At 47.0% G+C, this 21,935-nt stretch overlaps 9 protein-coding genes across 9 annotated transcripts; 4 read left to right on the forward strand and 5 right to left on the reverse strand.

Annotated features, from left to right (window-relative positions):
* Positions 1-171: 171 nt before the first annotated feature.
* On the reverse strand, positions 172-1,961 carry BDV38DRAFT_281428 (Zn(II)2Cys6 transcription factor domain-containing protein; the record flags this gene model as incomplete). The annotated part of the gene is made up of 2 exons (XM_032059546.1): positions 172-1,791; positions 1,851-1,961. 2 exons carry the CDS (start codon positions 1,959-1,961, stop codon positions 172-174), a joined length of 1,731 nt encoding a protein of 576 aa, XP_031915329.1.
* Positions 1,962-2,186: 225 nt separating this feature from the next.
* Positions 2,187-4,300, reverse strand: BDV38DRAFT_243144 (F-box protein). Its single transcript, XM_032054184.1, has one exon. It carries the CDS (start codon positions 4,053-4,055, stop codon positions 2,655-2,657), a length of 1,401 nt encoding a protein of 466 aa, XP_031915330.1. The 5' UTR covers positions 4,056-4,300; the 3' UTR covers positions 2,187-2,654.
* A 529-nt stretch (positions 4,301-4,829) lies between these two features.
* On the forward strand, positions 4,830-7,547 carry BDV38DRAFT_243145 (protein kinase family protein). Its single transcript, XM_032054185.1, has 3 exons — positions 4,830-5,183; positions 5,243-6,885; positions 6,940-7,547. The coding sequence occupies exons 2-3, from the start codon at positions 5,295-5,297 to the stop codon at positions 7,218-7,220; spliced, it is 1,872 nt and encodes a 623-aa protein (XP_031915331.1). The 5' UTR covers positions 4,830-5,183; positions 5,243-5,294; the 3' UTR covers positions 7,221-7,547.
* Positions 7,548-8,309: 762 nt separating this feature from the next.
* On the reverse strand, positions 8,310-9,485 carry BDV38DRAFT_55845 (uncharacterized protein). Its single transcript, XM_032063551.1, has 3 exons — positions 9,295-9,485; positions 8,741-9,235; positions 8,310-8,695 (listed from the first exon to the last, which is right to left on the reverse strand). Exons 1-3 carry the CDS (start codon positions 9,400-9,402, stop codon positions 8,633-8,635), a joined length of 666 nt encoding a protein of 221 aa, XP_031915332.1. The 5' UTR covers positions 9,403-9,485; the 3' UTR covers positions 8,310-8,632.
* A 489-nt stretch (positions 9,486-9,974) lies between these two features.
* BDV38DRAFT_243151 (uncharacterized protein) lies at positions 9,975-11,561 on the forward strand. Its single transcript, XM_032054186.1, has one exon. It carries the CDS (start codon positions 10,205-10,207, stop codon positions 10,985-10,987), a length of 783 nt encoding a protein of 260 aa, XP_031915333.1. The 5' UTR covers positions 9,975-10,204; the 3' UTR covers positions 10,988-11,561.
* A 3,891-nt stretch (positions 11,562-15,452) lies between these two features.
* BDV38DRAFT_55905 (uncharacterized protein) lies at positions 15,453-17,418 on the forward strand. Its single transcript, XM_032063553.1, has 2 exons — positions 15,453-16,694; positions 16,749-17,418. The coding sequence occupies exons 1-2, from the start codon at positions 15,593-15,595 to the stop codon at positions 17,372-17,374; spliced, it is 1,728 nt and encodes a 575-aa protein (XP_031915334.1). The 5' UTR covers positions 15,453-15,592; the 3' UTR covers positions 17,375-17,418.
* BDV38DRAFT_55899 (uncharacterized protein) lies at positions 17,419-18,033 on the reverse strand. The gene has a single exon (XM_032063552.1). It carries the CDS (start codon positions 17,909-17,911, stop codon positions 17,462-17,464), a length of 450 nt encoding a protein of 149 aa, XP_031915335.1. The 5' UTR covers positions 17,912-18,033; the 3' UTR covers positions 17,419-17,461.
* A 183-nt stretch (positions 18,034-18,216) lies between these two features.
* Positions 18,217-20,239, forward strand: BDV38DRAFT_243161 (protein kinase family protein). The gene is made up of 3 exons (XM_032054187.1): positions 18,217-18,318; positions 18,376-18,581; positions 18,640-20,239. The coding sequence occupies exons 2-3, from the start codon at positions 18,489-18,491 to the stop codon at positions 19,495-19,497; spliced, it is 951 nt and encodes a 316-aa protein (XP_031915336.1). The 5' UTR covers positions 18,217-18,318; positions 18,376-18,488; the 3' UTR covers positions 19,498-20,239.
* Positions 20,240-21,401: 1,162 nt separating this feature from the next.
* BDV38DRAFT_243165 (uncharacterized protein) lies at positions 21,402-21,660 on the reverse strand (the record flags this gene model as incomplete). The annotated part of the gene is made up of 1 exon (XM_032054188.1): positions 21,402-21,660. One exon carries the CDS (start codon positions 21,655-21,657, stop codon positions 21,466-21,468), a length of 192 nt encoding a protein of 63 aa, XP_031915337.1. The 3' UTR covers positions 21,402-21,465.
* Positions 21,661-21,935: the final 275 nt, after the last annotated feature.

Here is a 21,935-nt window from a genome sequence, read left to right on the forward strand (position 1 = left end):
ATATTATTCATATAACATACATGCACACAACCCTTGTCTAGAATCTAACTGGAATAATTCCTGTATAGATGGCATTGGCTCTATTGCTGATTGGAGATTGGTAAACGTCTCACATGGGTATAGAATTATTGGCTTAAGTGGTCTGGGATGGAACCGTGATTTAATAAATGATCACTGCTGGACATTGGACGTGAGCTCCCGCTTAACCAAGTACATACTCTCAGGCCACCACGTTTCTCCAGTATCTACCGACCAGCCCAGCAGATTCTGAGTCTTCATCCAGGACATAATCTGACTTAGCTCCCACTGTCCAATATCACCAATCCACCACACCCCATCCAACAACATGACAAGAACCAGCCAATGAGCAAAGATATCCATAGCGAGTAAGTGCGTCGCACTGAGCGACGGTACCTCAGCTCCGGGCGAATCCTGTATCATCCAACGCTGAGCGCTTGCCTCCACGGAGGGAGAGTCGAGCACCAACCGGACGAGATTCAGAAAATCAGCTGGTGCTTTATTCAAAAACGACATGATGATCCGTCGCAGTACCCGTGGCGATTCCATTGAGGTCACACTGATCATGTATCTGGCTACCCACGGTGAGACTCTAGAGAATCCAGCAGATGATAGCGCCTGATTGCTGGGCACCTCGACGCCTTCCTTGCCTTCTCTTGTCGATAGAGCCAGGAATGCACATTGTTCCAGCACCGACACGGTTTCCAACGATACGTCGAGTTGTAGATCATTGCAAGCAGAAGGCTCTGATCGCTTTAAATGGGCCGCTGTAGATTCCGCTCTCCGGCGTAGGCCCTCAAAAGCTCGAGTATATGTAGATGCAACTAGAGGGAGAAATAGACGTTTCGTAGTGTGTGATGGGCCATCCTGCGGTGATAAGACAGCGGTGCTACCGAAGACCGGGGTCGGTACATTTGGTGCAGTATCTATAGCCGGGCTGGAAACGGCACTCTGAACTTTGTCCACAGGACCGGCAATGTCGTTCAGAACAGCAGTGGACGCCGTATGAGCGGCGCGAGTAAAGGAGATCCACTGTGAGTGTTGCGGAAGCAACTCATCGGGTAGCCGCTGCCCACACTGTTTTGCGGTGGCCGCCAGATGTACACGGATGGAGTGACTGGCCGAGGCATACAATACCATTAATGCCGCATTTGCGAGGACAAAATCGTACGAGTCTGAATTGCGCATGGCCGCTTGGATGTGGCGAAGGGAGGCCCTATGGTGGCGCTCCGCCAGCGCAAGGAGCTCTCCGATCTCCATGAGGCTCTGGTGGTCCAGAAGCGTCTGGGCTCGCTTAGCGATATCGTGTGACTTGCATGCTGCTGCCAAGGCGAGCAGGGATGACAGGACCGCCTTCGAATGGAAGGCCAGATTTGGCACGCCTACCGACAGAGCGTAAAGGTCGAGATCGTCGCAAGGTATCGTTTGGCTCGTGTGCGTGATATAATGGGCTAAGAGACCGAGCTCGGTCGCGTCGAGAGTCCCGGGGAACTCTGGATCCACCTCTACTCTTTCTTCATCTGTACTCAGTCTGGCAGACGTCGTAGGTTGTCCACTAGACGGAGGACTGGGAACCGAAAGGCGATCACTCGAACGTGCGGACGGTGATCCCAGGCCGGGAACAATCGTGCTCACGCTTTTAGGGGGCGCATGCGAATCAGGAACTGGCGAGTGGGTCGATTCTTGCTCCGACACATTGTTGTCATGACTGGGATATCGACATCTATACATGCGCTTGGTACATCGGGAGCATCTCGGTCTCAACTCATCGCACTAGGCGATGCCATCAGAACAATGTGCGTCGAGCCACTACCGTCGAGCCATGGCCTTACCTTCTTCCGCTGTTGCTTACATCGGACACAACCATTCCGGGATTTCTCATGGGTTCTCCGGAGTCGAAATCCAGCAGCAACCTGCAATCTCGGGAGCGTCGTGTCGCTCATCTTGCCGACGGTCGGCGCAAACCAGGGAAGCAAGGTTGTGGAAGGGTGGAGCGTATTAGCTAACGTGCACTATATTTGAGGAGAAACCCCTTGGGGGGATCCTGGAAAGTTAGATTTAAGCGATTGCTTCAGCCTCACCAGCGTATCCACGGAATCAGCACTAAATCATGATGATGTCCGGCTCAGCCTCATTGTGGCTCCTTTATTTATACTGACTAATCACATTGAAGGTCTACCAACCAATGATGAACCACAGTGTAGATCTATTTCTCAAATTATTAATTAATTCTAATATAACTAACTCGCTCTAGATTGTTTCCTTCATAGATATCACGATGGAACAGTCATTCAGCAGCCCAAAGCGGCTTAGGTAGCTTCGAGAACGACTGTTGAACAAGCGTTTTGCTCGTAGAAGAATCCATGACAAAGCTGAACGGATATTAGCAACATACACGTATCCAGACTCAGTAGACTAGCTTCCAGTCCCAGGAAGGTAGACTATCCTGCAAGCCTATGTCAAGCCTGGGCCCTTTCGTCCGAGGAGGCATCACTGACATACTAAACTTGACTACTGGGACGATGGAGATGAGAAGCGTGTGAAATTCGGGTCTTGAATAGAATCAAAGTACGGATACGCTTTCTCCACAGAGTCCATCGGTTGATTGGCATACACATGAAATACGAGACGACGGATCACCGAACTGCCTTCTGTTGCTGCCGTTGTCTGATCTCCTGAAGCAGGGCATCCAGTGCTCGGCCATCGCCTATTTCCGTCTCGGCAGATCGATTCACATACCGTTGGTCAGGGTAACCCCACGCACTATCGCCAAAGTCTAGCAATCCCGATTTCTCATCCGCATCATGCCAGAAGTCATCGAATGTAATATATCTCTGCTTTGTGAGGCGGACCGGGAACTCCGCTGGACGCACGGGGAAGCCCGGGTCATAATCGTAATGATAACAGAAGTCGGTCAGCCGAGGGAGGCGAGTGCGAATGTGGTCAAAGATGGTCTCCCATGTCCCCGAGAAGCCGTAAATGACATAAGGGCCGTCAATCCCAAAGGAGCCCTGAGGATACTCGTGCCAGTCGTGGGTCTGGACGTGCCAGTCCCTGGGATTGTCTCGGTGTGTGGTGATATGTGATACAATAGAACATCGGTCGAGACGAAGGGACCTCAGCGAGGACTGAGCCAAAACCCAGTCCAACTGATGATGGTGCCCGATGACAAAGTTGCCCAGGTTCAGCGTCTGAAGCCTGGGGAAGTGGAGGCCGCTCCCGTCAAAATACCCCGGGATGGTTCCCCAACCGACCTGGAAGGACAATGTCAGGCAGACCAGGTGGTCGGATAAAGGAGCCAGCCACTGGTGGCGTAGGTATGGTTGAAACACCTGGCGCTCAATTCGATAGGTGTCCCAGTCGGGTCCGGCTTCGTCATACTCCTCAGCCACCATGAGATGCAGAGCGTCGATGTCCTTGGTGACGCTCCGGAAGAGCTCCGATGCGGTAAACTCTGGCAGTGGGGCATTTTGCAGGTTCTCAACGGCCAGGGAGCGGAGGGTACGTGTGCCGACTGTGTTTCTAGAACGCCTCTGGATCGCCTTGAAGACGGCTTCGAGGATCTCTTGGCGTCTCGGGATATCTTCGACCACTTCATCGCGCGGATCATCGGTTTCCACGCCGGCACAGTGTCGGGAAAACCGTAGATGGAGCGCCGTGATGCAGTCCAGCTCGGCGATGCGGCCGATAGCGCTAACGAGGCCATTGTAACCGCATTCGGTATACGAGTCCCAGATGCCTTGCGGGTCATCATCGGCGGGGGCAGAGCGGATGTAAGCACGTCTGATGGCCTGTCGCACGACTTCGCGGTCCAGCATGCCATTCCACGATTGGTATTCTCCTTCGGGGTCATACACCAGCCGCACATTGTCGAAGACATACGCTCTCGCCAACGTATCCCATAACCGGCACACCAGGCGAGCGTTACAGATAGACTGTAAATTGTCGCGCTGATCTAAGGAAGGGTCCCCTCTTTCAACCAATAGACTTATGACGAGACTCAAAATCTCGCGCGGCAGGTTTTGGAACCGCATCATAGCCGGTCACTGTGTGAATGAATGAAGTCGAAAAGTGAAGTCGCAAGAAAACGCGCGTGGTGGAGGGTTGACGTGGGGGCGGGAGAGAAGATCAACATCAACCACCACACGGGCCAAGACATATCGGAGAGAATTCCAGGTATCTTTTCTTTCAGTAGCTAGTAGGAATGCTGCACGTCGACAAGGGATAGACAGGTTAGGTAGGATAAAAAAAATTAAAAAAACATACAACAGGAGGGATTCGCTGGTGGTCACCCACCCAACTACTAACCTCCCGGCGTGTGGCTTAAACGCGGCCAGAAGTCGGGTGGCTGTTGCTGGGGTGAGCTAGCGGGTGAGCCGCTTTAACGTCGCGCGACTTTGGGTGAGCTTGGGTGAGTGCACAATAGATGGGGTGAGCAGCTGGCCGACGCTCACCCGAGAACGCGCGATCTCGCGAAAACTTACCCAAGAGCGAACCTTATTACCCACTTTGCTTCCCTTCTACCCTGTCTATTGGATAACACCTTTGCGCTTTAAAAAGCAGGTGTTCCTGGCCGCCTTGCATAGCCACAATGGCATTTACGCCCAAATTTTGGACTTCATCAGAGTAAACAGGTGGCAAACAGACGACCAGTAGGGCTTCTACTTCCCTTTTACAGTACTAGGAATAAGGCGGCCTAGATATATATTAATTTATATTTTGAATACATCGTTATCCACGAACAACAATTCAGGAAATTAGAAATATTCATGCTCAGGAAATTGATAGTTATGTTGACTGGTTATTTACTCGTAAAGCACGTGACAATAAATTTTAGCCTCAGGCAACGTATCCTGACGATAAGAATGGAGACAGAACAGCTTTCGTTCCCTCTTCCACTGTTGACTCAATTGGGCACATCTGTGCCGCATGGCTATCTTTCCAGTAAAGCTATAGCACCCTTAATCCTGCCTATTGTTTTAGACACCACTAATCGGAAGCCCCTACTGAATATCACGGAATGGCCCGCACTGAGAGACCTGATGTCCGCAAGGCAGCATCCATTGCTGGCAAACTGGACGTATTTCGAGATGGCTTCAGAACAATTTGCCAGGAATCAGGTTTACCTCCAACTTTAGATTCCCTCAGTCAGTTCGATAATGAAGGTGCAGATCCTGTCTCTTAGACTGCTATGCTACTTTCTAATCACTTCCATCACTTCCAGACCTCCAGAACCTAGCGTTGGACCTAGTTTCAGCGTTGCGATCATTCCAGATATGCGAAAGCTTCCTTCTGCCAATAGTCGAAAAAATATATTAAGTGATCTTTTAAGACTTACCGCCGTGATTAGTTCCGACGATTTCGATATCGATAATCTTATGCCACTACTGAGAGCAGTCTTGAACCAAGAACCCGAAGATGTCATCTGGGATAGAATATATTCTACTGTTATTGAATCAACGCCACCTCCGAAGCTGCTGCCTTTTTTCAACCAAACTCCATATTTACATACTACGAGCAGTTTCGTTAATTCTTCCGGACATCGAAAACACGTGGATGCCGTGTTGAAGGAGGAATTGGGTCCAATATATATCGGTATACCTCAATTTTACGAAAGTTTCTTTAGGAATATCGACGGCCTTGAAGCGGCAGGCAATGCGGTTTTTCAGGAACTCAGGGAGGGAGATACTCCTCTTTACTGTGATGGAAGTGGCTGGCAAGACTGGCCCAAGAGTACACAAGAGAAGGAAGTCCTAGAGTGGCTCAACCAGAAATTCAACCTGCTTCAGAATCTTGCTGGGGAGAAAAGTCCATCCGTAGCAGCGCAGCGAAAGATTTTAACTCGACCCTCACAGCCCTTGCAAGGGTCTAGTACGAAACGGAAATTGGATGTTGCCATTGTCAAGGACATAGATCAACAAATAGAAGAAGGCGGACCGTTCGATTGGTCGCGTGTCCTTGTTCCAGGAGAATTAAAAAGCAGCCCAGACCTTGATACTGCCTCGAACACGTGGCGGGATCTAGGTAGATATGCGAGGGAAGTATTCAGTTCTCAAGAGACGCGCCGGTTTGTTCTAGGCTTCACTCTCTGCGGCCCAATTATGCGACTGTGGGAGTTTGATCGCCTAGGAGCCATAGCATCTTCCCCCTTCGATGTCAACAAAGATGGATTGCGGTTTGTTTTAGCTATATTAGGTTACTTTTGGATGAATGACGAACAACTTGGGTTTGATCCCAGCATCATGACCTCTGCTGATGGTCGAAGGTTCATTGAAATTTCGCGTAATGGACGGAAAGAACGCTTGGTTTTTGACGAGCTTGTTAAACCGTCGTCTTGTGTGGCCGGTCGAGCTACGACATGCTGGAAGGCTCACATGGAGGACGGATCAAATACCCCAGTTGTTATTAAAGATTCATGGCAATACCCAGAGCGCGAAGAGGAGGGGAAATTACTACAGGAAGTTACTGAAAAGGGTATTATTAACGTGGCAAGGTATTTTTACCATGAAACGGTGTGTGTGAATGGTAAAATTGATGATGTACGGGAAAATGTTCGCAAAGGTATCGATGTGACAAAGGCGTCAAACTACAAACCAGCATCTAACAGACAGGAGGAGGCAAAAGATACTGCTCGCCTAGGCCGCTCTAATAATAGGAGCAGAACCGGGCATAAGAGGTCTTCTAGCTGTGCTGAAGTCCCACTACCTCCTAGCAAAAGGATTTGCTCGAGCTCCTCAAATAGGAAACAAGACCTGACACCTCAAAATCGCATACATCGTCGTGTCTGTATCCGCGACTATGGAAAGTCGATTTGCAGAGCAACCTCCCGAGTTGCTTTGCTCAATGCTCTACAAAGCTGCTTAGAAGGTAAGGCCTCGTATCAATGTGACTCTTAAACTCCGAGATTTTGACTTTATAAAGGCTATGAGTCTCTACATGCTCATACGGGGATTCTCCAAGGCGATATATCTACTGGTAATCTAATGATAAACGAGGATAAGAAGAACGGCTCGTGGCCAGCCTTTTTGATTGATCTCGATCTTGCTGTCAAGGAGCAGCGAGAGCAGCCGTCCGGAGCCAGAGGAAAGACAGGTACAAGGGCCTTTATGGCTATTGGACTTCTGTTAGGAGAGAAGCATTGTTTCCACCACGACTTGGAGTCCTTTTTTTTGGGTGCTATTTTGGATATGTATTCACTATGATGACCCGGGCAAGGATGTTGGACCAACAGATTTTGACTGCTGGAATTATGACGATGACCAGAAACTAGCAAACTCAAAGAAAGGCGTCGTTGATGACGAGGCGGATTTTGAACAGACAGCGGAAAAGTATTTTACATCATACTACAAGGTATTAGTACCCTGGGTCAACGAGTTACGTCGAGTTGTATTTCCCGGGGGTACGCGGAGAAAGAAACCTGACAAAGGCCTCTATATCCAGATGAAAAATGTTTTGGAGAAGGCAGCTGAGGATCTAAAGATGCTGGGCATATAGCTTTGGCCAAAATATTACATTCCTGATGAAGAGCTGTATACTACATGATGACATAGTAAAAGTAGAGCAGTTTCCCCTAGAAGATCATAAACAAGGTGTTCCGTACATTATTTTTTCTCGTTCCGAAGAGCTAGTGAGAGTAAGGATCGAACCAGAACAGTTAAAAAGGTCACTATACAGATAGTCTAACAAACCCGGCAGGAAATAGCCATTCCAATTTCTTCCTAGTGAGCAGGCCGAGTAAATGTATTGTTGGATTTTTCTTTTTTCCTTTTGATCGAAGTCTATGTCCGTAGTATCTATCTATCGTCAGATCTTCTGGCATCGACGGCCGGATTTGCCCCTCTTTACCCCACGGAGGCCGCTGACAAAAAGGAAGGCGGTCTGTGCTGTTGAACTACTACTTTTTCACTTTGCTCGAGGCAAAAAGACGCCTGACAGACAGAAGAAATCTGTCAACTACTGGTACGGTCGAGAGATTTTCCTGGTACGGCCGTCGGTTCTTCAAGTTCACTATACCATTGCGCACAAGACACCACGACTGATCTTACTCCATGAGACGCTTAGGCATTCCCTGGCGGAGTTATACTACACGTAAATAAGTTTAGCATCACTTCTCCTTACCCTTCCATAGAATGGAGATGCTGATTTACAATGGAGTTCAGGTCCATTGTATATGACACTTATTGTTTACAATGTCCGAGCAAAAAGCAAATTCCAGTGCCGTTGAATCATTGGCCATTTCAGAAGAATGCAAGATAGATGTTCGGAAACTGGTGTTGTCTAACATATCCAAAGAATTATTCACAAAAAAAAACCCCGGTATGCTGCAGTACTCGATATTTTGAATAGGGTAGCTTGCAAGGAGGTTAGGCCATGCGAATGACACGTATATCTAAGAAAGTGTAATCGTACATAAGCTTGGAATCTGTCAACACCGCCCAACTACCCCCTATGCTAAACCTGTTCGATTGCTCATTAATTAGCGTCGTATAGCATTTATATGACGATGGTGCGGCAAATATCATGTGTTCTGTCCCACTACATTGTTTCCATATTGCGTATCTTCCACAGAGCAGGATTTTGTTATCTGTCGTAGAAAGGTAATCCATAGAATCCGTCATGAATAATGGTAGTAATAACCCCACGCATGAACGAGCTGTCCAAGATTCACATCTTTTGCCTAAAGCCTAATCAGCGGGTTAGGGCAAGAGGCCAGGTTCCTTACCAGAAGGTCTAGTAGCTCAGAGGTCATTAACGTATCATCTTCCATCCAGCTGCGTTGTCTATTGGTAATAGAGCCGTCAGAAACAGTTTGAGCGCGATCAAAATCTATCCAGAGCACTCTGCCTGTCTCTGGCTGAACCACCATATTCCGAGGATATGGGTCGCCATGGCAAACTCCAGCGTCATGGATTTTGTGAAGAATTTCCAAGAGAGCAGCAGCGCGGTCTTCTGTGTATGTAGCAAGATCTATTTGCTTTATATTTGGAATAAATTCCAACAAGATAGCGTTTGGACGAAGTTTGTCCTTCAGGAAACGATTTAAATGAGGTCGCCATTGAATGGGGTCTATTTGCTCGATCACCCCGTAGAAATCCGGGACAACCCCTTCCTGGCACAACCCTCGCTCTTTCAAACGAGCATATGCGGCGCTCTCACAGAGGAATGGGTCAATTTCTCTGTAATTAGGATGCCACGGCTGCTTCTCTATGGTATGATACTGAATTTGTTAAGGACAGGTTCCATAAGTATTGTGGTGAGGTTTCGGAGTATACATACAACCTTCATGAGACATAGTCGTCCTTGCAGGGATATTTGAAAAACGCTAGATGTTTCGGATTCCTTTTCACAACTGATGAAAGCAAAATCGTTTGAATCCAGCCTCATTGTTGATGATGATGATGATAGCGTTCGTCGAGTTCGAGGAGGCGGAACCACTGGAGTAGGAAGAGTTCTGGCGCCCAGTAGTGGTTGTGTTCGTGGTTGGGAAGCATAATCCGGCTCGGATTATGTAAGGAAGCTTGGCCCATCAGGACGATAACAAATGTGCGCTTTCTCGACCGTCACAATTACCAAGCCTAGTTAGGACATGGCAGTTTGCCGCCAACCTTGAGTGGGAAATCATTCCTTTTTTTGTCAATAATACAACAATTTTCAGTGCGGGGAAACAAAATGGAAGCTGTACATTGCCCACAAGTGGTCATAGGAGATGCAGATAATGCACCGAGACAACCTTCTTATTTCGTAGGATTCAAAATCATGGCGGCCTCACCTAATCACGCTCTGCCACGAGCCCTCTTTACAAAAAACATTCGTTTCTCTGAATTTGACTTGTCAGGCCAAGTGGGGATGACGTCAGTGAGACTCGGGCCTAATGCATGTAGCGACACCGTATCACGCAAAGAATGTAGCTATGCTATGCGGTATCACGCAAGATGGCCCTGATTGTTATTTCTTTGGATGAATCACTGGTGTGGACCGCGCCACGACCAACCGCTACTTCTGCAATGTTTGACTGGGAACAAATCATATGAATGGACCGTGTTCCCCGCGATGGCCGTAAAAGAATGTGACCCAGTGTCTACTTTTCAACCCATCCCTCTTTCCAATATCTTGATTTCCTGTTCTTGACGAAATATACCTCTATTACTTCTCCCATTTTGACCTTCATCATACGGGAATCATAGCCATGGCCAATACCATAAGCCTGCTGGAATATTTGCAGTGGGCACCTCCTGCGCTTCCAATTGGGGCTATTGGGACCTCCCGGGAGAACACAACAAACACAAACTATAGTCCTGCAGATATCAACGAAGTTGGTCGTTGGACCGACTTCAATTTGAACAACATCATGGCTGAATTTCGACCATTTTTGATCGAGGCGATGATAGACCGTGAAGTAATGCCAACTCCACCTCGTGAAGTGCGCAACGAGGAACAGGTCAGGACACAATTTAAGTGTTATCTGGATGGAAGAGTTAGACGTGCGCTTCGCGTTTCTTTTCCAGAATTGATAAAGCGAAATCAACTTGGAAACCGGGTTATTATATCGTTTGATGAAGGTACCCGGGCCAAAATCCCAGATCAATTCATACCCGATACCGCGTACTTTGAACCTCGTCTCCCAGAGCCAACTCGATCAAATCGCGCACCTGGTGATATCAAAACGTCCTGGAAATGGAGACACACCCTCGGCTCAAGTTCTAATCGTAAGGACCGGACTGAGTTTAAGAAGGTCCTAGCGCAAGTCAATTACTACATGAGACAGCATAAAACTCGCTACGGATTCATACTCACTAATGTTGAGCTCGTCGCCATTCGCAGACGCGATAGCAATGGAAACCTGGAACTCTCCGAGCCTATACCTTGGACCACTCGCGGTGATACCACCCAGCCGCAGTTAACCGTTTTGCTTGGGTTGTGGTATCTCGGAATGCTCGCTTCTGATAATATGGGCTGGGAGCTGGCCTAGGTAGAATTTGGAACTACCACCCTACTTAATAGTGTTTTATTAACGTGTGAGTGGGAGCTGTTAGTCGTCTATGCAAGGCACATTTCTTAAGGTTTCAACACATAGTGCGTTGATGCTCAGTCCGCCCCTTTGAGATATATGTAAAAAGCATGACTCTGCTTCAACAGCAGTAAAATAGTTCACAATCCCATATGATGTGCTCTTGCCTATCTTAAAAGCGAATGGTACTAAACTTCAGTGTGTGCCTCGATCAGATAGAGGGGAATGAATGATGCCCAGCTATCTGAGAGTTTAGATATTGTCTTAAATGACAACGCGCAGAGCAAAGGAAAAACAAGCATCTAGGTGTATTGACTTTGTATTAGTTATTGCTAGGGATGGCCAATCTACCTAGTTAGTTCATAGGCTAGCTTAGCTAACGTAGTCTGTAAGCGATTTGCGATGTGAGTGGATTGCGTAGCTCTGTACGCTGCACAAATTGGATTGCAATGTCCTAATCGAGTTCCGAACTATATTTCATATAAAAATACAATTGTTTTATTGATAAAGGCCTTGGTATTTTGCCCGGGGCAGCAACCGGTCGTGTGGATCACTCGCCCGTGGAATACGTTAGGGACATTATAACTGACAAAAGCACCTAGACCTCGCCAGAACGCGGGTTGGGTTGGGTTTTCGTTTTCTGAGCCCGCCCATGGGTTCTTGGCGGGTACCCACGGGCTACCCAAGCTACCCAAAGTTTGTATAATTTCAGCATAATTGTGATTAGTCATTTAATGTATTTTTGGTACTAAAACTCTGTCACAGTTTACCACCTCTATGATCTTCGTAGAATACCCCGTCCAATTATATATATTCGAGCCGCACTCTTTCAAGAGTGTATAGTATACCAGATGCGCGCCCCAATTCCCCGACAGATGGGGTGTTTAGACGGACCAATACTGTCCCAATGGTTCTTCTATTTCTATACACCTTACTTCGCACTGAAAAAACGGCCATCCAACTACTATTTCCTTTGATATTCGTATATGGGTTTCATGGGTTCTTTGGGTCTGAATGGGTTTTGGGTACCCATTCGTACGGCGACGCGGTCTAACGCGCCCTCAATGGATATGTCTAAAATCCACAAAGAGGAAAAAGAAAAAAAAAAAAAAAATCTAGAAACACAGAACGGGTACTCTTACCATCCTCAGAAAATGGACACCTTTTTGCTATTCACAATTAAAGAATCAAACAGCATATCCGTCAGACATACGCCATGGTCTCATCCAGTTCTACCTCAGTAAGGTTAATGTCCTATCCATTTAGCCCTCTGCCGTCAATTGAGCTGCCATCAGATTCTATACCGTCATCCGATCCCCCCTCATCAGTATGTCATGATTGTATTATTTGAATCTATCGAGGCCTTTAAGAACTTGGATATGGACTGACCTAGGCTGAAGCCCTTCCGTAGTCCAAGACCGAGCCATATCTTCTCTTCGGGTGATCCTCCAACGAGCCTCAAGCGTGTCGGCCCTGATCGAAAAAAGAAATGGATTCTATACGACACAGACTATGAGACCGATTTTCTCTCGTGGTGGTTACCAACTGAGTACGGGAGGCAGTTGAACGGGAATGGCAGATCTAAGATTAAATGGTCGATCGAGACACGCTCCGCTGATGTTTGGAATTACTTTGATCAGGTAGCGGAGATACATACAGGTCACCCGAAGGTAATCTGCAAGTCCTGTCTGACGCTATTGGATCATCCGCATCACAAGTCCCACGGCACAAGCGCTATGGGAAGACACCAGAGGTCTAGCAGCTGTCGGAAAGGGAAGAGGCGGGTAGCCCAGCAGACGTTTATCGAAGACTCGATTCAACAGTCTGCAGCAAGTACAGTCAATGGGGTTCAATTTACAAAGGATCAACTTGAAAAGCAGTTTCTAAAGACCATTACAGGGCTCCGGCTTCCTTTCCAGGTGGTAGAAGACGGTGGATTTCAACAACTGTTAAATCTGATCCACTCTGGAACTCATCGATTAGAGCTCCCGTCTGCAAAAACACTTCGTCGACGCTTGCGTGATGCTGTGGTTGAGCAACATACCTCTCAACTAAATGACTTACCTGAGGGCGCTAAGGTATCACTTGCTTTAGATTGTTAGACCAGCCCATTCCAGCAAGCATTTATGGCAATCACGGCCTACTTTATTGACAGTGATTGGAACTATCGAGAACTCCTTCTTGGCTTTGAGCCATTGCACGGTCCCCATTCAGGGAGCAACCTGAGTGACGTATTACTTGACCTGTTACGAGAGCGCCAACTCGTGGATCGAATCTTTACGGTGACCACAGATAATGCAACCAACAATGATACTTTGATTCGGGGCTTACAGGATGTATTACTTGCCACAGGTGCAATCAACTCCCGCGACTCTATTATCCGTGTCCCTTGCATGGCTCATGTTATCCAACTATGCCTTAAGCAACTCTTGGGGCATTTCAAAACAGCGCCCAAGAACGAGAAAGTTAGTACCTTATGGTCAGATTCCCAAGCAAGCCTTCTAAAGGATTCGGCGGATTGTGGGGATGTTGCCCACACACTTGCGAAGGTTTGTCTCTGCCTAGAGATCGAACGAACTACGCTAAAACCTCTATCCAGGTCCGGTCACTTGCAGTCTTTATTAATGCCAGCCCGCAGCGACGGGACGCGTTTACCTCCCTGCAGCCTGTCCATGACCAGCTTTTCCCACTGCAAGACGTGCAAACGCGCTGGAATTCAACATTTCTAATGCTTCAACGAGCGCGGAAACTGCGCAACTGTTTTAATCGGTATTGTACAGACCATGATTACGCGCAATTCAAGATTAGCGACATTGAATGGCGGCAAATCGATTACATTCTCCAACTGACAAAGCCCTTCTTCCAATTCACGATGGCCCTTATGAAAACAAGGGATGTGACTATCCATAGTGTTTTTCTAGTCTACAGAAAGCTCCTGGAACATATCGAAAAGTCCCCATGGGGTCTAAGCAGGAAGATAACTCCGTGGAAAAGGGCTATGCACGATGCCTTGCTCGCAGCTAAACAGAAATTAAGGGAATACTATGACAAGACTTACCGGGACCATGGATTCCTGTACGCCACGGGGACGATGCTTGCCCCGCAGTATAAGCTCTCGGCTTTTGGTGACACGGAGTACTCTCAATGCCATGGTGAAACATCGAGGTACTATCGGGGTTACCTGAGGAGGGGCTTTCACCAATATCAACAGCAGATCCCAGTTCTATCCTTCTGTACCACAAGACATCAGTCTCAGCAGCAGACATCGGAGTTAGACCAGCTGCTTGTGCCGCGTACCTCTTTGCCTAGTAATAGGGCCCAACTGGACGAGGTTGATCGGTACCTTCAGGAAGGTGAGAACTTCACCCGTCTCTATTCTACTTTCGACTGACAATTAACCTGTCCAGGAGTTGTGTCGCTTCCGCCGAGGGCGTACTGGAAGGAACATGAGCGCGACTTTCCTGTTCTCTCACGCCTGGCACGCGATCTTCTCGCTGTACCAGCCACTGGCGCAGGTGTCGAACGCCTCTTCAACAGCGCTAGAGACATCTGCCACTATCGCCGAGGTTCTCTTAACGAAAAGACTATCCAGGACCTGATGATGTACATGTGTGCCCAGAAGTTCACCTTGGACAGTCAGCAATTCAACCATCTCGAAAAAATGATGCCAGAGGTGGATATTCAAGTAGCGCACGAAGAGGAACTTGCGCTTAAAGTAACTGAAGATGAGTTTGACCTTATAAGTGACTGCGAAGAAGAGGAACTGGAAAGTATAGGAGCCAGGGACCAGGCTATACAATTAGAGAAGTCAGACAGCGAGCTAGAAGTGTCAAGAATAGGGGGTTCATCTAGGAATGTCTCTGAGGAGCGAGATAGAGAAGATCAGGGAACATCGCTCCCACCACCCCTTGTCCAGCTTCGCGAGAGATCACAGAAGCGATCATCTGGAAGGGTTACCGTGCCATCGAGCAGATTGCAAGGGTATGAACTGTACCAGGGCTGGAATAGAAATAGTAGCCAGCTTATCATAGTGTCGTGTTATTCAAATAGAGTTGGTTTCGGAGCCCTCAGTCGCCTTCCCAATCTATAGGACTAAACCAAGTGATACAAAATTTTCTTGAAAATTACTGCACAACTTAATACTTAAGAGTCACATGACAGTTATTTGCTTCTGTGGGTTACTTGGCAACCCATATGGGTTTCTGGGTTGGGTTATGAAAATCCAAAACCCACCCATGGGCTTGCTGACTAAGACCCAAACCCGCCCATGGGCTGGATACTTGGCGGGTACCCATGGGCTTGGGCGGGTTTTGGCGAGGCCTAAAAGCACCTATGCAACAAAAGTTATAACACGTGATACATTAATCACGTGAAGCTTCGATCACAATCAACAAGCGCCATCAGAATACCCCACGCAAACCGATGTCTTGACTGACTTCACTGCCATATTTCGTAACATAAAAGACCTCTCCATCATCCACGCTATATTTCATAGTATGTGCAGTCGTTCTGAAGCAAATCTCTGAAACAGATACCACTCCTCCAACAGGCAACTTCATAGCTAGTATGGCTGTGACAGCAGATCTCTGCTCCGCACTTACCATCATAAGCGCTGCAGCAGACGCAGATTTTCAGCCTTATCGTTATCAAACCCAACATGCATTCCTTAGGCTTGGAAGACTTCTCGGCATAAATGTGGATTTAAATGGACCCGGAAGTCTATCACACCAAGTCTTCCCTCTGGAACACAATACGGAGCAACCAAATGCGGCTGATGATGGCCTACTCTTGCAGTACTATGGCGGAGGCTATTGCGATGGTATGATCGGAAACTCTGGGACGAGGCCTGCAGCTAACAATACCTCCAACTTCCTGGCCGACGAACATCCTGATTCCAGAAGCCAAAAATCCGACTTAGTTCGTGCCCACAGCGATTCCTGTGACAAGAACGCTGTGAAAATCCTTGATATTCTGAAGGATAGGATTTCTTCTATCAAGAAATGTCTTCGGCTCCCTACGAATCAACTGCTGGTCACCCCTGAAGTTGAAAATGAAGACCCTAGGGTCGTTGACATACAGCTAGGCGAGGGCATTTCCAACAAAACCCCAACTACTAGGTTTCGCATTTCGTTGGCTATTCGGTCCTTGACATTAGAATACGTACACTTCCAGTATCAAACTCTTGGGTATTCTAGAGTTGACGAGCAGGCCAACACTCTTTCAAGCGTTGCAGATAACCAGCATGGTTCTATAGAAGAATTCCTCAAGGCATGCCCATATATTCTCGATCGCGGCACAGCTAAGAAAATGATAATTACTGGCACTAAGATGCTTGTTTTGGAGCGTTTATATGGGCACGCTGGGATATCTGCGCTTCTGGCCTTTGTTCCAAGCTGGACGAGGCTTAGGTATCCCGAACTTACAATCTTTATTGAGCTGTTTCTTTTTCGCCACGCTGACATTGCTACAATGGCAGAAGATGTCTCCAATAAGTACTGGAAGTGTCAGCATTTATATAACCGCCAGGTTCGTTCGAGGGACAGGCGGAGTAGGAAAATTCAACACAATGGCAAGCAAAGCTGGGCATCAGCCCCACATAACGAATCGATGGCAGTGATGCCAATATCCGATTCGGTGACCAGTTGGGATGCAGAAAAGGGCTTTCATGGTATGCTGGAGACGCCTAAATCGGCATTATTATCTAGTAACAGGCATGATTCAGATGAACCTTCCCGACCGAATGTCCCTGAGCCACAGTCACCTGGCTTATCTGCCTGCTCCGATTACATGGCTCAAGTACGTGTCGGAAATATGCCGACCGCTTTCGACCCTACACACCTTATGCAAAGGTCCACTCAAACCGTGACTAATGGACAAGACGACACTGGGGTCATACCCTTGGATTGTACACCGTGGGTCCGTCTCGGACTGGAATCTACTTCCTTTGATCCTCCCCACGATGCTTTCTATACAGGACAAACGGACCCTGAGTACATGCAGAGTTTCTCTACTCCTTTCGACGCAACAAACATGGCACATATGGGTACTATGCCTGAGGTATTTACACCAAATTATTCGATACAGAAAGAGACGGCCCCTAGAATTCCAAGCAGTCTCATCAGCAACGTACATCAGAGCGCTGCGGTGATAGGCGGGATGGAGACACAGCACTTACCCCCAGCTCCTTTTTTCCGTGCTGATGACACCCTCATTTCACCCACAAATGATGGTAGAACGTTACCAACATTCTACCAGACACAGGGTTTGGTGAATAGTCATTGCAGCATGGTTAACGTGGAAAATCGCCTATCAAATGATGCATTGCATACGCCTATACCGGTGCCGTAACACCAATAATCATCCCACTATGTGATTGTACACTCAAATAACAACAGTACTAATAAAAGAAATACATAGCTATTATCTTGGTGCCCTTTAATTAGTATGTATGATGACATCGTTGGACTTCGGCAAGGCTATGATAGCGACGAACTCTGGGCTGATGTCAAGACTCTCCGATAAGCTTTCCGGCTTACCTGGGTGCAATTCACTGCCAGGGAAGCGTCGGGGCTCAGCCGAGATAATATGTAAAGGAATAAGGTAGCCGCCGTCTTTCTTAGCAAGGGGAGTAGGCACTTTGAACCAGAGAACTGTATATGGAAGATGCTGTCCCTGGTCAGCTGCTTGGAAAGAAAGACATGCGATACAACTTACTGCCAGTCTTAATTCACCAAGTAGGGGCATTATATAAGCATCCAGTATTTTTGGATTTTCCACACATGTCTTATTTCCTCGATCGTCTGTTTCGAATTTCCAATTACTATAACCCAGTTGTATCGTCTTAAGGTAAAACGCCGCTCTTCCCGACAGATCTGATTGTGTCATCTCGGCAGAAAAAAAAGCTGTTGTGGGAGTGCCCAACGGCTATAAGATCAATGACATTCACCATCAGTTAAGAACATACAAATGGCTTCATAATGCCTGAGTATACCTCGATGTGAAATGAGTACTTACTTAAACAAGAATATCTGTATGTGCCTCTCTCTGAAGGTGGACGATGGTGGGGTTTTGTAGTGGGGGGCTTTAGGAACAACATATGTCCGATAGCTTCGAAATGCCCAAGCCTGCCCAAGGACAGAATGTAAAGGAAAAGATAGTTGTAGGGACAAGTACCAAGAGCAACAGAACGGTGTCGATGATGCTACACCCTGATCTTGACAGATTTAAGATTATATCATGGCTGGCCAATCAATATTCCTTCACATTTACCAACTCCATGAAATACTTCCCAGGTGCGTTTCTGGCCTTGGCATCGTCACCTGACTATGATCTAATCGAATTGAGGAAAGGGGCTCAAGTTCAGCTACTGGACGTATAAGTAGTGGGATTAGCGATTCTACTCTCCGAACCTAAGCTGCATCGACAGTTCTTTTTATCGCTAAATCTATCGTCACCCCATTGAATGATGTATTACTACTTGGAAGGTGTATATTCTGCGCTTACAAAGTTTTTCTCTTCTGGCCTTACTTGGACAGAAACCCCTCAACCACGGACGGTAAGGGCGTGCGCCTCCATACGAGAAGGTCTTGAGTGTCTGAATATTTTATCTACAGAATGACGTAGACGCTGTCCAATATTTTACGGCAAGCTTCGTTGCCGAACGACCACATGATCATAACCTGTTAAGTATAGGAATTTTTGCGAAAGTACATCTTTTAGATGGGAAGGTCGTGAGAAAGATACCTCGCAGTGGAAGCCCCGAAGACAAACTACCGATATCTCGCGAGTCGCACATATATAAGTTGCTCGGTGATCATCCTCGTATCGCACAATGCCTCTTCGGCTCCGATGATTTGGTTGATATTCAATATTATCCCAACGGGAATCTCATGGACTACATACGGGAACACCACAACTCTGTTTCATTACCTGTTCGATTAAATTGGTTCCGACAGATAATAGAAGCCGTGGTCAAAATCCATGCACATGGTGTGATCCATTCGGACTTAGCTCTCCGGCAATTTTTCCTCGATGACAATATGGACGTGCGGTTGGGTGATTTCAATTCATCACAATGGCCTGGGGAGATGGCATTGGGCTACGAAAAAGCATCGCACTGCTTGCCTAGGGATTATGAGCAACCTAATACTGTTGCATCTGATCTGTTCGCTCTTGGATCTACCCTTTACGAGCTCATGACCGGTACTGTACCACACTGTGACCTACTTCCGGTTGAGTCGGAAGATATCTTGAAATCAAACGATCTGTCCGTTATACAAGGCCGGATTCTACGCGAGGAAAAGGCGGATTTAGCAATTGAAGAGTTATTCGTGAAACAGGTGTTTCCAGATGTTTCCAACCTGCCTGGAGGTGACATTATCCTGAAATGTTGGAGATGTCAGTTCAGTACTGCGCAAGATGTTCTTGAGCAGTACCAACAGCTACAGATAATATTCGACAGTCAAGCGTGACAAATATTTATTCGTTCCGCATTTGGTAATCGCGATTTAATAGTAGTACTTGCCGTTAAGCTGTTGCAATATAGCTACGTTTTCATCGAATTGCTGGTGCAACAAAAGTGGTAAAACCATTAAATTTCTGATATGGAAACACTATATCCCGTAGCTGGCTTGGCGTGCGGGGATACTAATTGGAGCCATTCAGTTCCGGAGCCTTTAGATAGTAGAGCACCTAGAGGGCTATAGAACGATATAGCTAGGAATGCAATAGGCTCAGTTGATTGAGATACATTGATTTCTGGTGTTCCCACCGATGACATCTAACTCCTATTAGGCGCCCGATCAGCCTGTAGCCGATACGATAGCTCCCTGCGCCCCATTCCCACTGAAAATTCACCAAGTCCTTCATAGTACTTTCTGATACCGAGGCATACAAGAATGGTTTAGCTGTCGGTCAAACTCCAGACGCCTTTGCTATATTGGAATTTCCACCACCTCCATTTCCACCTTGTTCACTGGATGCCCACGACGGCAAGCCCTTCTTTTTACGGCTGGACCCGGCTGGTTTGAACTTATAATGCGGGCAGTCTTCGGGACATTTATCGGCAGGTCTTTCGTTGCATTCGACCGGGATTTTTTCTTTGGTAGTCTGTCCATTGATAGTGGTAGTCGTTTCGTAAACAATACACATATTGGAAACTCATCACTGTCAGCTTATCGCCGTTCTCCTTGGTTTTCAAACTCACTCCGTGCGCTCCGTACTTTTTGGTTGGATGTTTTGTGATGAAGCCTCGAGAGAGAACACTTTGAAAATAGTCCAAATTGACATGGATATGAGAGCCTAGGGAAAGTATATATGTTGTGTTAACACCGCACCGGATTCATGGGTGCTGTTGCTTGCATGTATGTAGTCATCGAGTGGGGCGTTTCGGATGTCATCTACACCTGGCCAAAGGATTCTTGGCTGCATTTAATCCCTGCTAGTTGATTGCATGCAATCAACGAGCAGGAGATACCCACTCGCATTGCTCAACTTTGCAACAGCCATTTATAGGGAAAGATTCGCTCAAACAGGTCCACCTAGTCACCCTGGTGGCAACCCGTTCTGCTTCGTAAAGTCTTTAGTTGCCGTCTTGTTCTGGCCTCCCACGTACAGAGAATGGAATGTAGACTACTCTTGCTAGCTCACTTTGCGGGATTCTTTTGTATTACTTGAATCTGTTTTATTGGGACACTATAATTCTCATCCCCGACGTCAATGGGAAGTGCTACATTATAGACAATATCAATCACCGGCTATATCACTAGCCCAAGCTGTATGTTGCATGATGGCGTATTTAATTGCACTGTGCTGCCTCGCCAGTGAACAGTTTCACTTTCTATGCGTCCCAGCCTGCATCAACACTTTTATTACCATCTATAGCTATGCACCCCCTTCTTGCCTCTATCTTGCCTTATTTTGATTGCCTCGGCTGGCAACGGAAAGCCACCAATTCATCTTCCCAAGGTTTGTGCGTGAATGGCTTTTAGGGAGATAACCTCCTCACCTGTTGATAGATCCGTTGTTTTTTATTTTACAGGACGGGAAATCTCGAATAAACGGATGCCCCGGGTTTCGAAGGCACTACATAGAACAACAAGTTGGTGACAGCTATGAAATTGTGCGCCAAGTGAGCATGTGCGATTTCAAGGAAGGAGGGCAACCATTCACTACCTTTTGGACTGAGAAGTTCAATATAGAAGAAAGAAAGCTACGCAAGTCCAAGCGTGGCCTAGAGTTACTGAACGACTACGATATTTGCAAGCGACCCACAGAATAAACAGCTTGGTTTCCTTTTTTCTTTTTGCCCTTTCCTATCCTGTGAGAGTTCTATGGTCACACTTATTCGGCGGTAGATGTATATATTCCGAGCATTGATCACCCTGTGCTACTTCCATCAGCTCTCAATTGTTATTTCCTGTCTCATCGCAACATGTGCTTTATACAAATTGACATTCACAAGCCATGTGGCAAGAAGTACGAAGGCTTGATTCCCTGTGGCCCGGTTTTCTGTACACCTGCCAAATATAAAGCAACACGAACCCAACATCTAGCTTCCCCATGTAGGGAGTGCGATCTTTGCATCGATAAAGAGGAATTTCATTACAAATGAGGTTGGTTTTCCGACCCATAAAATAAATACACACACGATTCTAATGTACAAAGGTGAACAGGGAAATGCAGTTGTTCGTACGCAAGACATAGGCGAGGGGTTGAGGAATAAAAGAGATTTAAGAGCTTGAGTAGTAGAAGGTAGTAAGCAGATCAGGGGTTTGTTTTTCTATGGCAGTTGCGTGGCGTCCAAATGTATTTTCTGTAGTTAGGGTGCACTGGAACATACCGATGGGTGTGTGGTCGAAGCCGTGACAGAGCTCACGGATTTACTTATAAAATCCGGCTATTGGGCAAT

This window comes from Aspergillus pseudotamarii (assembly GCF_009193445.1).
Source record: "Aspergillus pseudotamarii strain CBS 117625 unplaced genomic scaffold BDV38scaffold_17, whole genome shotgun sequence".
Lineage (NCBI taxonomy): Eukaryota > Fungi > Ascomycota > Eurotiomycetes > Eurotiales > Aspergillaceae > Aspergillus > Aspergillus pseudotamarii.